The sequence below is a fragment of the Salvelinus fontinalis genome, chromosome 20 (assembly GCF_029448725.1).
Source record: "Salvelinus fontinalis isolate EN_2023a chromosome 20, ASM2944872v1, whole genome shotgun sequence".
Taxonomy (NCBI): domain Eukaryota; kingdom Metazoa; phylum Chordata; class Actinopteri; order Salmoniformes; family Salmonidae; genus Salvelinus; species Salvelinus fontinalis.
In genome coordinates this window covers 12,048,642-12,064,755 of record NC_074684.1, presented here as the reverse complement: position 1 = coordinate 12,064,755, position 16,114 = coordinate 12,048,642, and the positions used below count along the sequence as shown (strand labels likewise).

At 43.8% G+C, this 16,114-nt stretch overlaps 1 protein-coding gene across 1 annotated transcript; it reads left to right on the top strand.

The window, feature by feature from the left end:
- Positions 1–8,201: 8,201 nt before the first annotated feature.
- LOC129817309 (neurexin-3b-beta-like) lies at positions 8,202–10,651 on the top strand (the record flags this gene model as incomplete). Its single annotated transcript, XM_055872403.1, is given in 1 exon segment — positions 8,202–10,651. A coding segment is annotated over 1 exon segment (307 nt), but the record flags the coding sequence as incomplete, so codon positions are not given.
- Positions 10,652–16,114: the final 5,463 nt, after the last annotated feature.

The window sequence follows — 16,114 nt, the reverse complement described above, 5'->3', positions numbered from 1 at the left end:
ACGAGCGATTTCAAGTGCAACATTAATAAAGACAGTTTTGGGAAACGGCTCGGAATGCTCTTACGAAGGTTCTAACAATGAACTTATCCTTAAGATGCTTTTGGGAAATCGAGCCCTGATTTTGTAGTTTTATACTGTTCTGCAACACTTTTCTCTGTGTGAATGTGTACATTGCTTAGCTTGCTGCTCACTCCCTCTATCAAAACGAAAAGATGTGTTATTGTCACATACACCGGATAGGTGCCGTGAAATGTGTTGTATTACAGGGTCAGCCATAGTAGTACGCAGTGGTGTAAAAATGCTTCAAAGTACTACTAAAGTTGTTTTTGGGGGTATCTGTACTTTTTCTATTTTTGACAACTTTTACTTTTGCTGCATTGCATTCCTAAAGAAAATAATGTACTTTTACTCCATACATTTTCTCTGACACCCAAAAGTACTTGTTACATTTTAAATGCTTAGCAGGACAGGAAAATTGTCCAATTCACGCACTTGTAAAGAGAACATCCCTGGTCATCCCTACTGTCTCTGATCTGGCAGACTCACTAAACACAAATGCTCAATTTGTAAATTAGGTCTAAGTGTTGGAGTGTGCCGCTGGCTCTCCGTAAATTAAAAAAAAATAAAAAATTGTGCCGTCTGGTTTGCTTAATATATGGAATTTTTAATTATTTGATTTTACTTTTGATACTTAAGTACATTTAAAACCAAATAATTTAAGACTTTTACTCAGGAAGTTTTTTACTGGATGACTTTTACTTGAGTCATTTTCTATTAAGGCATCTTTACTTTTACTCATGTATGATAATTGAGTACTTCTTCCACCACTGGTAGTACGGTACCCCTGTAGTAAATTAGGGTTAAGTGCCTTGCTCAAGTGCATTTCGACTTATTTTTCACCTTGTTGGCTCAGGTATTCGAACGAGCGACCTTTCGGTTACTGGCCCAACACTCTAGCTGCTAGGTTAGCTCCCACCCCATCTATCCGGTTCACACAAGTTATTGGTTCTTATTAAACAGTGAAGGGAGGCAGGCCTCATCTATAAGTCATGTTGCTCTGCTGCATTTTTAATCCATCAAACGGACGGCCAGGTTTCAATTGCCGCCTGTCAGTTTAGATTTTCTGAATCATTCATTATTAATTATGTTAGTCAGGCTGTGGAGTGGTATGAAGGTATGAAATGGGTGGATCATAGTTATGTTGAGGTTTGGAAACAGGCAGCTCCATGTCCATGTGGGCAGGTAAAAGGGGTTTGTCATGCTCATGTAGAAGTTTGATGTCTGATGGACCATGTAGTATACCAGGGCCTGGTTTCCCGATAGTGATGGAACCTAAAGCTTATGAGTGTTTTAACCTTTTACTGCAGTAGTCTTAAACAAATCTACATGGAAAGAAAAGTATACGCCTCACACACATGGTTATGGGCTTTAAAAAAATTGAATTTATTCAATTTTGAATTTGCATCCTAATATTGCACTTTATATACATCACAAAGACTGAAATATAACAAAACTATATGGCATAGAAACACTTTTTTTTTAAAGTAGTGTTTATTAATTATGAAATTATGAAAAATATGAATAGCATTCCACCAATGAGACCGTAATAATAATGCATCTTTCCTACAACTACCAAAGATGTAACGTGTTTCCCAAAACACCGTGCAGAGAGAACGTTCGCTCAGTGCTTCGTTCTGGCCGATGTCCATACTGATAGGATCGAAGGAAAGGCAGTGCTTCGTTCTGGCCGATGTCCATACTGATAGGATCGAAGGAAAGGCAGTGCTTCGTTCTGGCCGATGTCCATACTGATAGGATCGAAGGAAAGGCAGTGCTGATCTTGAATCAGCTTTCTTCTTTCAAATTTGACCATAACATTATAATTATTCCACAATGTTGACGATGGATCAGCTCCTAGAGAGATATTATCACCTATGGCTGCAAATATTGAGGCGACTTATTATATTGCTTACCCTTTAATAATGAGCTAAATCAAGATTTGGCACACAATTACATTGAATGAACAGGAAATTGATTTCAATATCATTGAAATAGGCTTTCAAATAGACCTAATTAGCCTTTACTGTAGGTAGGTGAATTCAAGTACCCGTGGATGTATTTCAAGGCCTACTTTCAAACTCAGTGCCTCTTTGCTTGAAATCATGGGAAAATCAAAAGAAATCAGCCATGACCTCAGAAAAAAAGTTGTAGACATCCACAAGTACCACGTTCATCTGTACAAACAGTACGCAAGTATAAACACCATGGGACCACACAGCCGTCATAATGCTCAGGAAGGAGACGCATTCTGTTTCCTAGAGATTAACGTATTTTGGTGTGAAAAGTGCAAATCAATCCCAGAACAACCACAAAGGACCTTGTGAAGATGCTGGAGGAAACAGGTACAAAAGTGTCTATATCCACAGTAAAACGAGTCCTATATCGACATAACCTGAAGGCCGCTCAGCAAGGAAGAAGCCGCTGCTCCAAAACCACCATAAAAAAGCCAGACTACAGTTTGCAACTGCACATGGGGACAAAGATTGTACTTTTTGGAGAAATGTCCTCTGATCTGATGAAACAAAAATAGAACTGTTTGGCCATAATGACCATCGTTATGTTTGGAGGAAAAAAAGGGATGCTCGCAAGCCGAAGAACACCATCCCAACTGTGAAGCACGGGGGTGACAGCATCATGTTGTGGGGGTGCTTTGCTGCAGGAGGGACTGGTGCACTTCACAAAATGGATGGCATCATGAGGCAGGAAAATTATGTGGATATATTGAAGCAACATCTCAAGACATCAGTCAGGAAGTTAAAGCTTGGTCGCAAATGAGTCTTCCAAATGGACAATGACCCCAAGCATACTTCCAAAGTTGTGGCAAAATGGCTTAAGGACAACAAAGTCTAGGTATTGGAGTGGCCATCACAAAGCCCTGACCTCAATCCTATAGAAAATGTGTGGGCAGAACTGAAAAAGCGTATGCGAGCAAGGAGGCCTACAAACCTGTTTCAGTTGCACCAGCTCTGTCAGGAGGAATGGGCCAAAGTTTACCCAATTTATTGTGGGAAGCTTGTGGAAGGCTACCGGAAACGTTTGACCCAAGTTAAACCATTGAAATGCAATGCTACCAAATACTAATTGAGTGTATGTAAACTTCTGACCCACTGGGAATGTGATGAAAGAAATAAGAACTGAAATAAATCATTCTCTCTACTATTATTCTGACATTTCACATTCTTAAAATAAAGTGGTGATCCTAACTGACCTAAGACTGGGACTTTTTACTATGATTAAATGTCAGGAATTGTGAAAAACTGAGTTTAAATGTATTTGGCTAAGGTGTATGTAAACTTCCGTCTTCAACTGTAAGTGAAATAATCTTTCTGTAAACAATTGTTGGAAAAATGACCTGTGTCATGCACAAAGTAGATGTCCCTAACCGATTTGCCAAAACTATAGTTTTTAAACAAGAAATTTGTGGAGTGGTTGTAAAACAAGTTTTAATGACTCCAACCTAAGTGTATGTAAACTTCCGACTTCAACTGTATATTTTAATGCAGTTATCTTGCTTTTCATCTGAAGAATCTTTTCATCCTTTGCGTGTTTGTAACAATTGCAAAGACATCGGCAACTTTGTATTTGTAGTTTACTTATCGGCGGACAGATAAACATCTCGAGTCTACTCTATTAACAGCCTACAAATCAGTCAGCTTGAAATATCCAGTGAAATGCTCCTATCAAAATGAAGTTCTCCAAATGTTAATTCTCTTCATGATTGAAATCATGTAGGCCTTACCTTGAAATCAACTGTGTAATTTCTCCAAATACAGAGTCCTGAGAACTGTGTTATTTGGCATGCACTTTTTAAATTCACCCTGGTCCCTGTTTTTTTTGGTTTTGCAGTGTCAAATGTGGCATCGTTAAGTGAATGTTTAGCGGAGCTCTATTGTGTATAAAGTGACGTGGTAGGGCGGAAAAATAATCTAACGACTCACTTAGCTTTTCTACGAGTGGTCCGAGGCAGGCGGTAAATAATGAGCGTTTTCAAGTGCGATTTTAGCAACGAGTGTTTTGGGAATCGGCTCGTAGAGCTCATGATGCTCCTGCCAAGGTTCAAATGATGAAGTTAGCCTTAAGATGCTTTTGGAACCCGGACCCAGAGTGTCTGTTAAACTCAAGACTTGTGTTAGCCATCTGAGATAAAGTCTAGACATTAGCTCTGGGAACTACTACACTTTTCACCGGACCTCTACTACACAAGAAAAATGTGAAATTTATTATGGTTCTTTTAGGGGTTGATCCACCATCAATCATGAGTCCTCCAGTAGTTTCATGACTTCTCTCCACTGTGTTTTATGGACAGGTTGAGGTGAGAGGAAGATAGTTTGACAGTCTGTTCCCCGGTCTGTCTGTGTCTTTGTGTGTCACATTAAAGAGTGTGATGGCTGTGTTAGAAGTGTAACGTTGACTGTCTCAGAGCCCAGGAGCTGAGAGCTGAGGATTAACAGTAGCACCGGTGGAGTGTGGAGTGTGGCAGATAAAACAACAACGCCATTGAACACACATGCGTGCGGAAGCACACACTCGCACACGCACACACGCACACACGCACACTCGCACACTCGCACACTCGCACACTCGCACACACGCACACTCGCACACACACACACACACACACACACACACACACACACACACACACACACACACACACACACACACACACACACACACACACACACACACACATACACGCCTTGAAGATGCCTTTAAAGAAGGCTTCAAGTGCTGTTTACTGTTCTGCTGTGGATATTGTTGTTGTGGTGCTTTCTGGTCTTGGGATGTATGCGTCTCTCGTTCCTCTCCTGTGTCTTACTTCTACAGCTCCACATGCCCCAGAACGTTTTCACCCTTCTTCTAAATCTCTCTTTAAAAGCATCCACTTCAAACAAGGAGAAGTTTGTGCCGTTTGTGTGTGAGAGGTTTTAATATTGAATTATCACTCTCAAATGGCTTGTTAATTTTCTCTTAATGCCCTAATGGAAATAGAGGAAATGAAATGAACCTTGGTATCAAAGGGAACTGGGTTTGCCTTCAAAGTCAAATGGGTATTCTTTTCCTCCTCATATGTATTCCATTTCAACCCTTTACTATCAAAACAATGGTGGGATATGTTTAGCATCACAATTAAAAAAATTATTTTTGAATTGTGATACAATTATATCGCTTTGTCTATCAGAGACAGTGGTAGCAGCAGAATATCTCTCTACTTTTAAAAGGTGTCTGTGGATAAAAATAAAAATAAATGTGTCTTTAAATAAAAGATCCTAGCTCTCAATCACCATTCACTGATGTCAACATATCTCCGTTCCAATAACCACCCTGCCACGTAGACGGAGAGGCCCGTAACTCCCCCTGCACCCTCTCCTGTTCTCTGGCATTTAAGACCCGCCGGCGCCACTCGGATTGCCTCAGCTCTGCCTCCGCTTGCACGCACACACGCGCACGCACACACACACGCACACACACACACATATATAGCTTCAGATACGTCATCTGTCACACAGTCACCTCAGAGAAATCAAAATGTGAAACTCTAATTAACTATGATCCTGACGAGTGTTAATTACCAACTCACCACAAGGCCTGTCTAAAGTTAGATGCTTATTGGATAAGTCAGAGCACAGGCGATATGAGATTGAGATCTGAGTGAGTCGCTGGGCCAGTAGCAGGATGCATGCTCATCCGCTGTGGTAGAGGCTGTAGCAAGGGTGTTTATGTATGTGTCTGTGTGTCCATCTGTGTGTGTATGTGTGTGTTTGTGCACGGCGTGACTGGCATGCAGAAGAGTTACACAGCAGGATTCAAATGTCTGATTCCCAGTTGAAAGCCAGCCTTGGCACCCTGATGCGATGTTCTGATTTGATTGTTGATCGCTCTGCTCTGCCGCCTCGGCTCTCCTCCCCCCTGTCTTCTGCAGCAGCAATAGACAGAGAGAATCACTATTTCTGTCTTTATGGCACTTTATCTCTCTCCACTCACAGACTCAGCTGGGGGGGAGGAGGAGAGAGAGAGAGATGGAGAGAGATGGAGAGCTACGGTTGAATGGTTTCGTTTAAGGAAAACCAGAGATAGAAGTTCTCTTGGGATCAGAAAGGTCTGATGTGTTATTTTATAGTGGAATCAAGCATCAGTCTATGATCCCTCTTTATCTTCCAATGAATAGAACACATAACACACCTCTCTAAACTGCCACCAAACACTTTTCCCTTGATGTCATTCAACCCTGATCAATGTTCAGCCTTTCTTTCTCGGTCACTGAAACCCTCATCCTATTCCTCACCAGAAATATGCCAATTGTGCTATTCCTAGGCCATGTCCCAAATGGCACACTATATCCCTACATAGTACACTCGATAGTACACCCTATGGGCCCTGGTCAAATGTAGTGCAGTGTGTAGGCAATAGGGTGCCATTTTGGACGAAGTAATATGGGGGGAAAAGACGTATACATAAGTTGTGCACCTCATTACAAACCGTTAGGCCTTGAGGGCTTTGGGAAATAGATGTAATGTAATGTATGAGAGGGTAGGAAAGACTCAGAGAAGACACAGAGCATTTACATTGAGAGAAAACTAAGGTTCTAGTACTGGAACATGCTATCGCGTAGCAAGTTAACGCCTTAGCTTGAGCTGTAGCAGTAGTTACATATGGTGTTTATCACTCAAGCTTAAGGTCAAATGAAAATGAAAGGAAGGGGAGAAGCACCTGGATATTAGGTTGTAAAAAAACTGGGAATTCTGGGAACGTTTTGCAACCCTATGTAGAGAGAACTGGCTTTAATGTAGAAGCACATTTTAGGTCATTTGCTTCATTAGGAGCTACAAAGGAACCAGTCTAGTAAAATCCCATCATTCAGAGTGTTCAGAGAGTTCGTCCCAATCACCTAGAGTGAGGTATGATTCCCAGAGGTTTTTAAAAGAACAGGTGAGTAGATAAACGAAGACGCACAGCGAAATGACCGGATCTGATTTAGAGACCGTTGTTCTGGTTGAGTTACTGCAGTACAGTATGGTATTCCCACTGACGGTGAGACTGATAGACATCAAGTTTCTCCTTGATTCCTCTCCTCGCCTCCTTAAAACATTTTGGAGAAAAAGAGAGAGAGAGTCAAAGACAAACAAGAGAGAGCAAGATAGAGACGGAGAGAAATAATCCCCGCTTTGAGACTTCTCTTTCCTCCCCAGTTCTAGGAGAGAGGGGGGGGGGGGGGGGGGGGGGGGGGGGGGGAGCATCAGCTTATCTCCCCGAAAAGCATCTGTTGACACTGACAGCAGATCAATTGTGAGATTCTGTTTCTCTCTCTCCCTGGTCAAATCTTTCAGACTGATACTTGGACCGCAACATCAACCTGCTCATCAGACAGGAGACATTTCTTCTCACACCTCCAGTTTCACATCGTTTAGTCATCTTAGTTACGGTCTATGGAATGTAACTTATGACACATATCATTTACTGTCTGCCGCTAATAAAGATGCTGTGCAGATTGGGCCTATTAAGAGGTGTCATACAAACAGGAAACCGTTTTTTTTATTGGGTGCAGGCCATAGGGTGTGTTTATATTTGTGGCGCATGTGTGAACAAATTGACAGTGTAAGTTCCTACCTGCATATGGAGACTTAGCTACAGAGGACGTGTGGAAAACGAAAAGGTTTATCTTCATTCCTGTAGACATGGCACCTCTTAAGTGCAGTGTGTGTGTGTGTGTGTGTGTGTGTGTGTGTGTGTGTGTGTGTGTGTGTGTGTGTGTGTGTGTGTGTGTGTGTGTGTGTGTGTGTGTGTGTGTGTGTGTGTGTGTGTGTGTGTGTGTGTGTGTGTGTCTGTGTGTGTTGTCTGTGTGAATTCCTGTGTGTGCTAGAACCTTCTCCATTAACGCAGACAGTGAACCCACGCACGCAGCTTTGGCTTGCCAACAGACTTCTGGAGCACTGTATATTTAGACATAAAAATACTGCGTCGACTTCTGTTGCACTGAGGATTTCATTCATTCATTCTCTCCACTCCGACTTTGATAAGATTAGATATACTTTTATTGTCTGTTCACAGAAGTGTACTTTCCGAACACAGAAAATGCACCGCTTAAAAAAAAAAAAAAACATCAACAAGAGTAACAGAATCACCCCCCCACCCCCCCACACAGGGTGATTTTTGATGAACAGCCTTTGAATAGAGTAGGAGAGACCGAAAGCATGCCGTAATGTATAGATATCCGTAGTGTCTTCAAAGCTGGAATAAATCATAAATAACACATCATAAAATCAGAAGTGCCCGCATATTATAATGACGAGGCATAGTCATTAAAAACGGGGGGGGTTTTGTGCTTGAAGTTGCGTTTTTTGGTTCAATATTGAATGGCATTCTGCTACTGTGTATGAGAGCTTTTAGCTTTTTATTCAAACTCACTTTGCTTCCCTTCAGAAGCATTTTGAATGACAGAGAACGGGACTACAGGCTTTTGTTCTGGTCATTTGTGTTTGAGAGAAGAGGAGCTCTTTCTCTCTCTCTCTTTCTCTCTCTCTCTCTTTCTGTCTCTGTCTCGGTCCTCTCTCTGCTCTCTCTCTTCTCTCTTTCTCTGTCTCTCTTTCTCTCTCTCTCTCTCTCTGTCTATCTCTCTCTTTCTCTCTCTTTCTCTCTCTCTGTCTCTGTCTCTGTCTCGCTCCTCTCTCTCTTCTCTCTTTCGCTCTCTCTCTCGCTCACTCCGTTTGAAATTCACCAAATCTCTGGATGTGTGTATGAAGCAGGCAGTTATAGCTCTGCTTCAATGGGCTTTTAGAACCATCAAACCACACAGAGAGAGGAGGTCACGTGCCTTCACAGAGAGGCACACAACCTGCGTCTGTAAATGTGATTCCAGCGATAGAAATACCCCATTTTATTTGTCTCTCTCCATCCCATCCTCTTTCTACTGTCCTCACTCTCATCCTCTCCCTCGCATCCTCTCTTCCTCTCTCCTTCCATCCTGGTCCCTCTCTCCATCCCGCTCTCCCTCCCCCCCTCCTTCTTTCCTCCCCATGACTAAAGGCAGCTCACTCCTCTGCAGTGTCTCCCGGGCCTCCCTGATTTGCTCTGTGCTGGGGGGACATTTGCATAGGCTGGCCCACTTCTGAGTTCTCCCCTCCTCCCTTTTTCCCCTCTCTCTGTCCCATCGTCTTCGCTTAGTTTCACCTGAGCCCCTTTCGATCTCATCCTCCCTCTCTTTCCCCATTGCTCTCTCTCCCTCCCACTCTTTATCGGCAGCTCTCTCCTACCCTCGCTCTCTCACAACAGCTCTCATTTTCTCATTCTCTCTCTTTCTGTGCGTCTCGCTCTGTTTTTCCTGTGGAGTAATACTAAGAGCTGTCAGTTTGGGTTCCAAGGGTTAACAACCCAGACCGCTACACTTCTCTATTCTCTGGGAAGAAAAGAAAAGGAGAGGTGTTGTTGGGAAGAGAAAAAGGATCCGCTGAAAGAGGGAAGAGAAAAAGGATACGCATGCAGAGAAAACAATGTAGTCTGTAGCTAGTGCAGAACACTGACTGAGAGATCGTGATAGCAGTGAGGGAGAGAAGCCAGGCAGCCTGCGCTGCTGAGCAGTAAACAGATAGTGGGAGAGCCGAGAGTGTGTGGAGCTCTCTCTCTCTCTCTCTCTCTCTCTCTCTCTCTCTCTCTCTCTCTCTACTCGCTGGAGCAGAGTAGCAGCTCAGAGTGTATAGCAGAGAGAGCAGAGCGGAGAGCCAGTGGCGCAGGTCGTTCCCGTCTCGTCACACACACTCTGAGCACCTCTAGGTGACGGGGCACAAGGGGATGCACTCCAGGTGAAGACGACACACTCGCACACACTCGCTAGCGACACACACTCACACACTCGCTAACGACACACACACTCTCACGCACTCTCCCACGCTCGCTAGCGACACACACACTCACACACTCTCGCCTATGGGCATCAAAGGAGCTGCCGACAAGAGACCTAAAAACGCCTTGGATTGAGATACTAAGAGAATAACAACGAGCTGCTGTGAGCTACATAGGATCCATTCATACCAGGAGGAAGGAGACGAGGAAAGGAGATAAGGAAGGGAAGCATAGAGAAAACCGTGCCACACTTTGTTTGTAGGCGATCTGGATTTTACACTCAGGAGATTCTTTATCGTGTAGATTTCTGCTTTTGTTACCATGGGGTCTTCAGTATTACCCAAAGGTTGTTACTTCTTATTCTGAGAGAGATTACCTGAGATTACCGTTGTTACCTGCACTACTATCTACAGACCACAGGGGGCGTTGTGCTTGGTTGAGTGGACCATGCTCCTCGTTGGGATGCCCCAGGGCTGGGGCTGGAGCTGGGGGTCCTACCCCTGGATGAGTGCCCTGGTCTTGGCCACGGGCTGGGTGGTGGTGGGGTCCGCCTGGGGCTCCTCGTCCCCTGACCTCCAGGTCCTATCAGCCACACCAGGGGAAGGGGTACCCCTGCCTCCCGCCCCCCTCTCACAACCCCACCTTGGTCCTGAGCCCCACCACCACACCCAGGGGGCTAGGCACCACCCTCCTAACACTCCCTCCGCCTCCATTTACCGCTCCGCTGGCCCTGCTCTGCTACGGGGCGGACACGGTGAGTCTCTTCTCTCTATCCTTCTATACCTCTATCCAGCTGGGCAGAAGAGAGCAGAATCATCTGTAATGTATGTGGCGATCCCTCTCTTTCCTCTCCCTCCGTCTATCCCTCTCTTTCTCCCTGGTCCGGCATAGTAACTTCCCCAAAAATAGCAAGTTTTCCAGAAATCCTGATTGAATGATTCTGGATTTTCTGCTTTTCCCTCCTGAATCCGGGAAAGTTTCAGGATTTTTGCAACCCTAACTCCCCTGAGAGGCTTGCAGTGGAAATAAAAGCTAACACTGTCTGACAGCAGAGTGGCATTGTCACAGACATTACGAAGTCGTTACGATGATGAACTGAGATCATTTCTTCCAGGGATTGATGAGTGAAACAAATAGCCTGATGTCTATTTGCATATAAGAGGGTGTTAGTTCATTTCTTTCAGTGGTTTAACTCCGTCTCAGTGGGAGGAAATGTGATGATGATTGACAGATCTTCTTGTCCACGGCGCTGCAATGAGAGAGTGTTGATCAGTTGATCCCTTTCTGTAGGAATTTCAACTTCTTGGTCTCTTTGTATTGTTCTGTGCATGGAGAGTGCTAAAGGCTGCAGTGGGGACTGTTTTTGACTCCTATTAGGGAGTTCAGGGCCCTTTTTCTCCCTGTGACGAAGGACCAGATGGGGCTGATACCCAAGCAGAGAGAGTGTGTGTTTGTCCGTGTCTGTCTGTCTGCGTGTGTGTGTGTACTCTCTGTCTGATGCAGTATACTTGACATGTCATTTTCACCATGGCAGCATGTCACATCCTTCATGTAGGTGCAGCACAAATATTGAATACTACAGCCCACTCTATTCCCTCATTCTCTCAGTGTGTGTTGTCTTTATGTAAGGCCGATAGCTAGGGAGATACTAGTCTGGATGTGTTTTTACCAGGTTAGCCTGTTTAACATTCAACAGCATGATGTTAATTACACATTCAGACCGAGGGCTTGGAGGGAAAACACAGGAGAAAGGGAGGATAGGAGGAGGGATAGCCGACGGTAGGGCTTGGAGGGAAAACACAGGAGAAAGGGAGGATAGGAGGAGGGATAGCCGACGGTAGGGCTTGGAGGGAAAACACAGGAGAAAGGGAGGATAGGAGGAGGGATAGCCGACGGTAGGGCTTGGCTGTGCATGTCGTATTACTTTATTAAGGAAATAACATCTCTTTTTATTTAATAAATGAATAAAATGGAAGAGTCTGGAATAGAATAGTTTGGAATAGAATAGAATAGTTGGAATAGAATAGAATAGTTGGAATATAATAGAACAGAATAGAATAGTTGGAATAGAATAGAATAGTTGGAATATAATAGAACAGAATAGAATAGTTGGAATAGAATAAAATAGTTGGAATATAATAGAACAGAATAGAATAGTTGGAATAGAATAGAATAGTTGGAATATAATAGAATAGTCTGGAATAGAACAGTTTGGAATATAATATAAAAGAATAGAATAGTCTGGAATAGAATATAGTAGACTAAAGGTGTTTTACATTGAGTAAAGCTAAGGTGCTGAATGTACTGTTTCATGGTGCTGGGTCAATATAAATGTACGTCCCGTTTGTTTTCTTCTTTTACACATAATGACTCTTGGGACACTGAGTTCAGCATTTCCTTCACCTAATTACGCTGAGGAAATGAAACTTGTGACTTTTATTTTGAAGAACTGCATTGAAGAAGCGAAAGCCATTGCCTTTCAACATGGCAGTGTTTAGAATGAGCTTCACTGTACAGCCAGCATTTAGTCTATATTGATGCTGTTACAGTAATTTATCAAACCATGATGTAATGTATGAAAGGACTGGATGTTGCGTGTTGTTAGAGTAGCAGCAAAGTTGCTTCAGATGATGTCACTTGCAACTTGGATCTGCAGCAGAAATTGTGTTCACATTGCTTCGTGTGACACAGACCTAAATCGTCTGGATTCTCATTAGAAATCACCCTCCTCCCCTCCTCCCTCTCCTCCTCTTTTCTCTCGTTCTACCCTTCCTACTGCCCTCTGTTCTGGCTTGGGACAGCAAATCAATAGTCAGAGCTGTTTTTGCTGCTTAATTATCCGGTTATTCTTAGTTGTTCGCCTGTTCGGCCTCTCATCCCTCTCTTTCCTCTCCTCTTCTCCTATCTCTGTCCCCTTGGCTGAGGTGTTTGTCTTTGTGGAATCAGCTCAGTTCAGTTTACCAGAGAGGAGAGGAGAGGGGGGAAGAGGGAGATATTCAGTGTTAATGAAGTAACACAAATCACACTAGATGTGACATCCTGCCCCTCTCGCTCTCTCTCTCTCGCTCTCTCGCTCTTTCTCTCCAACACTCTCTGTTTTGTCCCCTTCCCTCTCTTTGTCCCCTTCCCTCTCTTCCTCACACACATGAACACACACCCTCCCTCTGATACCTTCTCTCTCTTTCTCTATTGCTTTGTGTCCTACTATTCAGACTTTATTTTTCTTCACTTCTTCGTACTTTGCAAATTAGCAAGGGGGCTGAGACACCCAAACTCCCAAAGCCTGCCTCCAAAATCCCAGGCAATCGCTCATGTTCCCTTCCTTGGACACACACACACACACACACACACACACACACACACACACACACACACACACACACACACACACACACACACACACACACACACACACACACACACACACACACACACACACACCCTCCCCAAGTCCTACTGGCTAATTAATTATGGTTATGATAATGACCTGATGTAATTATGGTTATGGTGCCAACGGAAAATAAGTTGAACGCATCTTATAATTATCCATTAAATAATTATTCATTTGAACAAACCCCCACTGATTATTGCTCCGTCCTCAATGCAAATTAATGGCGTCTTCGCCCTCTGTAAAAAATATTCTATCATAGTTTAATTTCCCTTTTTATCATCATTTAGATATTCAGCGATTTTTAGTTCGCCGTTTTTTTTCTAGAAGTTTTGTAAAGTTTCCACAATCTCTGTGTTCCATATTATGTTCCCTCTTGTCAATTGGAGACGCAGAAACTGAAACAGTCCTCTCAATCAAACGGTTTGTCTTTCATGTGAACCAGAACTCCATGGAGAACAACTGACATTTGCCCCCTGAGGATTGTCTGGGCTGTAGTTCAGCAGTGATTCATCATGGTGAATGTGACTTATTGAGTCCTAAGGTTAGCTAATGGTGCAGAACCAGCCACTTCCTCTCAGAGAACCTCTCTGGGCCGACTGTGACTTGGTGTCGCCTCATCTGTCAACCTGATCTCCACACAGGAGGATTCTCTTACTACCCTAATGTCCTGCTGCTGTGCTTGCTGTGCCCTGTCATGGGCTGAAATGAGATCATGTTTGCACTCGAGGTGTACGGTTGGCTCTAATTTGATGCATATGACTTTTTCGACTGTATCAGGTCCTCAACACAGCTCAGTTTGTCCATAACCTTACCGTAGAAAAAGATTGTTCAAGTGCCTCGATAGATATGAGCTTATAGTCCAACCGAAGCATCTGGCCCTAGCCATTCTCCATCCCTTCTTCACCATCAAAGACTCCCCCTTTCCATTGTCCATTCACTGACGTGTTTACACTCAGAGACTGATCATTGATCTGTCTGATACACAATGACATGCAGAACCATGTCAATGGGGGAGTTTCCAATTAGACTTGATGTGCGTATCGTACTAGCCATGCTGTCACAGTGTTGCCATAGGCTGCCTCTTAGGTCAGGTGGGCTTCACTCATCCCTGCTACACTGATCTTATCGCTGTCTGTCTGTGTGCTCGATCCTATCTCCTCCCAGGCTTTATTTCATCTAATATACCGGGTGGGTCGAGCTCTTAATGCTGATTGGCTGACGGCCGTGGTATATCAGACAGTATACCACAGGTATGACAGAACCTTTCTTTTTACTGCTTTATAATAGCAATAAGGCTCCTCTGAAGTTTTTGATATATATATATATACACACACACATATATATACGGCTAAGGGCTTTGTCCAGATACTCCGCATTGTGTTGTGCGTAAGAACAGCCCTTAGCCGTGGTACAGTATATTGGTCATATACCACACCACCTCGGGTCTTATTGCTTAATTAACTGTGTGATTCAATGACTCGATGGAACAAGGCCTTCTATGCATGTTAAAGGTATTATGTCTGTGTTATTTTTTTGCGATATTATACAAATTCACCTTAGGCTATTCTTGTGTTCTTCATGTTTTATTTACTTAGTGTATTCAGTGTGTATTATTAGTGTATTATTTACCGTGTATTCTGAATAGATGTAAGACTCTCACGAGCTCATGTAAAGTCGGTTAGAGGATGTGCATTTAATTAAGCGGTTGGTAATGTACGTTTCTTCTAACAGTTCTCCTTTAAGACAAAAAACCAAGTAGACTCCTTCTGTTAAGGGGCTGGTCGGTAGCCTAGTGGTTAGAGCGTTGGGCCAGTAACCGAAAGGTTGCTGGATCGAATCCCTGAGATGACGAGGTAAAGATCTGTCGTTCTGCCCCTGAGCAAGACATGGATGTCGATAAAGGCAGGCCTCCGCACCTCTCTGAAGGAAGACACATTTCAGATGAAGGCATTCAGTTGTACAACTGACTAGGTATTTCCCAAATGTTCTTCCCAGAACAGGAGGGAACACAGGGGAATGAATGTCTAAACGGAATAGGCTCTCAGACACATGCATGTATATTCGCCTCATGCAAAAATTTCTTTACGGTTAAATAAATGCCATTTACTTATAAAATCCACCTTTTGGATTCCTCTGTCTCTCTCCCCTGATAGAGGGAAACAGTACAGTACTTCACCATGGAAGGGTTTGGAATGGTGCATTTCTCTCTGCATTTCATCCTGTCAGTGAGAGAGATTGGGGTACGCTCTCTCCCTCTCCCACCCACTCAGCGCCCAGCTAAAGTAGCTAATGGGTTTGGGGCTCGCCCTGACGCGCTGGCGGGATATTGAGTTGGGACTTCCACCGGTCCCCGAGCAAGCAGACATGCTAGCGGGGCGGCTGAGAGGATCGGAGAATACAGCTAGTCGGGAACATGATATCATTTGAGTGGGCCTTGGCAGCACATTGCGACAGCCCTTTAATACAACTAGATGCAGCATCCCCAGCCCTCTAAAACAACTGAATACAGCATCCCCAGCCCTCTACATAACTAGATGCAGCATCCCCAGCCCTCAAATACAACTAGATGCAGCATCCCCAGCCCTCAAATACAACTAGATACAGCATCCCCTGCCCTCTACATAACTAGATACAGCATCCCCTGCCCTCTACATAACTAGATGCAGCATCCCCAGCCCTCTACATAACTAGATACAGCATCCCCTGCCCTCTACATAACTAAATACAGCATCCCCAGCCTTCTACATAACTAGATACAGCATCCCCAGCCCTCTAAATAACTAGATGCAGCATCCCCTGCCCTCTACATAACTAAATACAGCATCC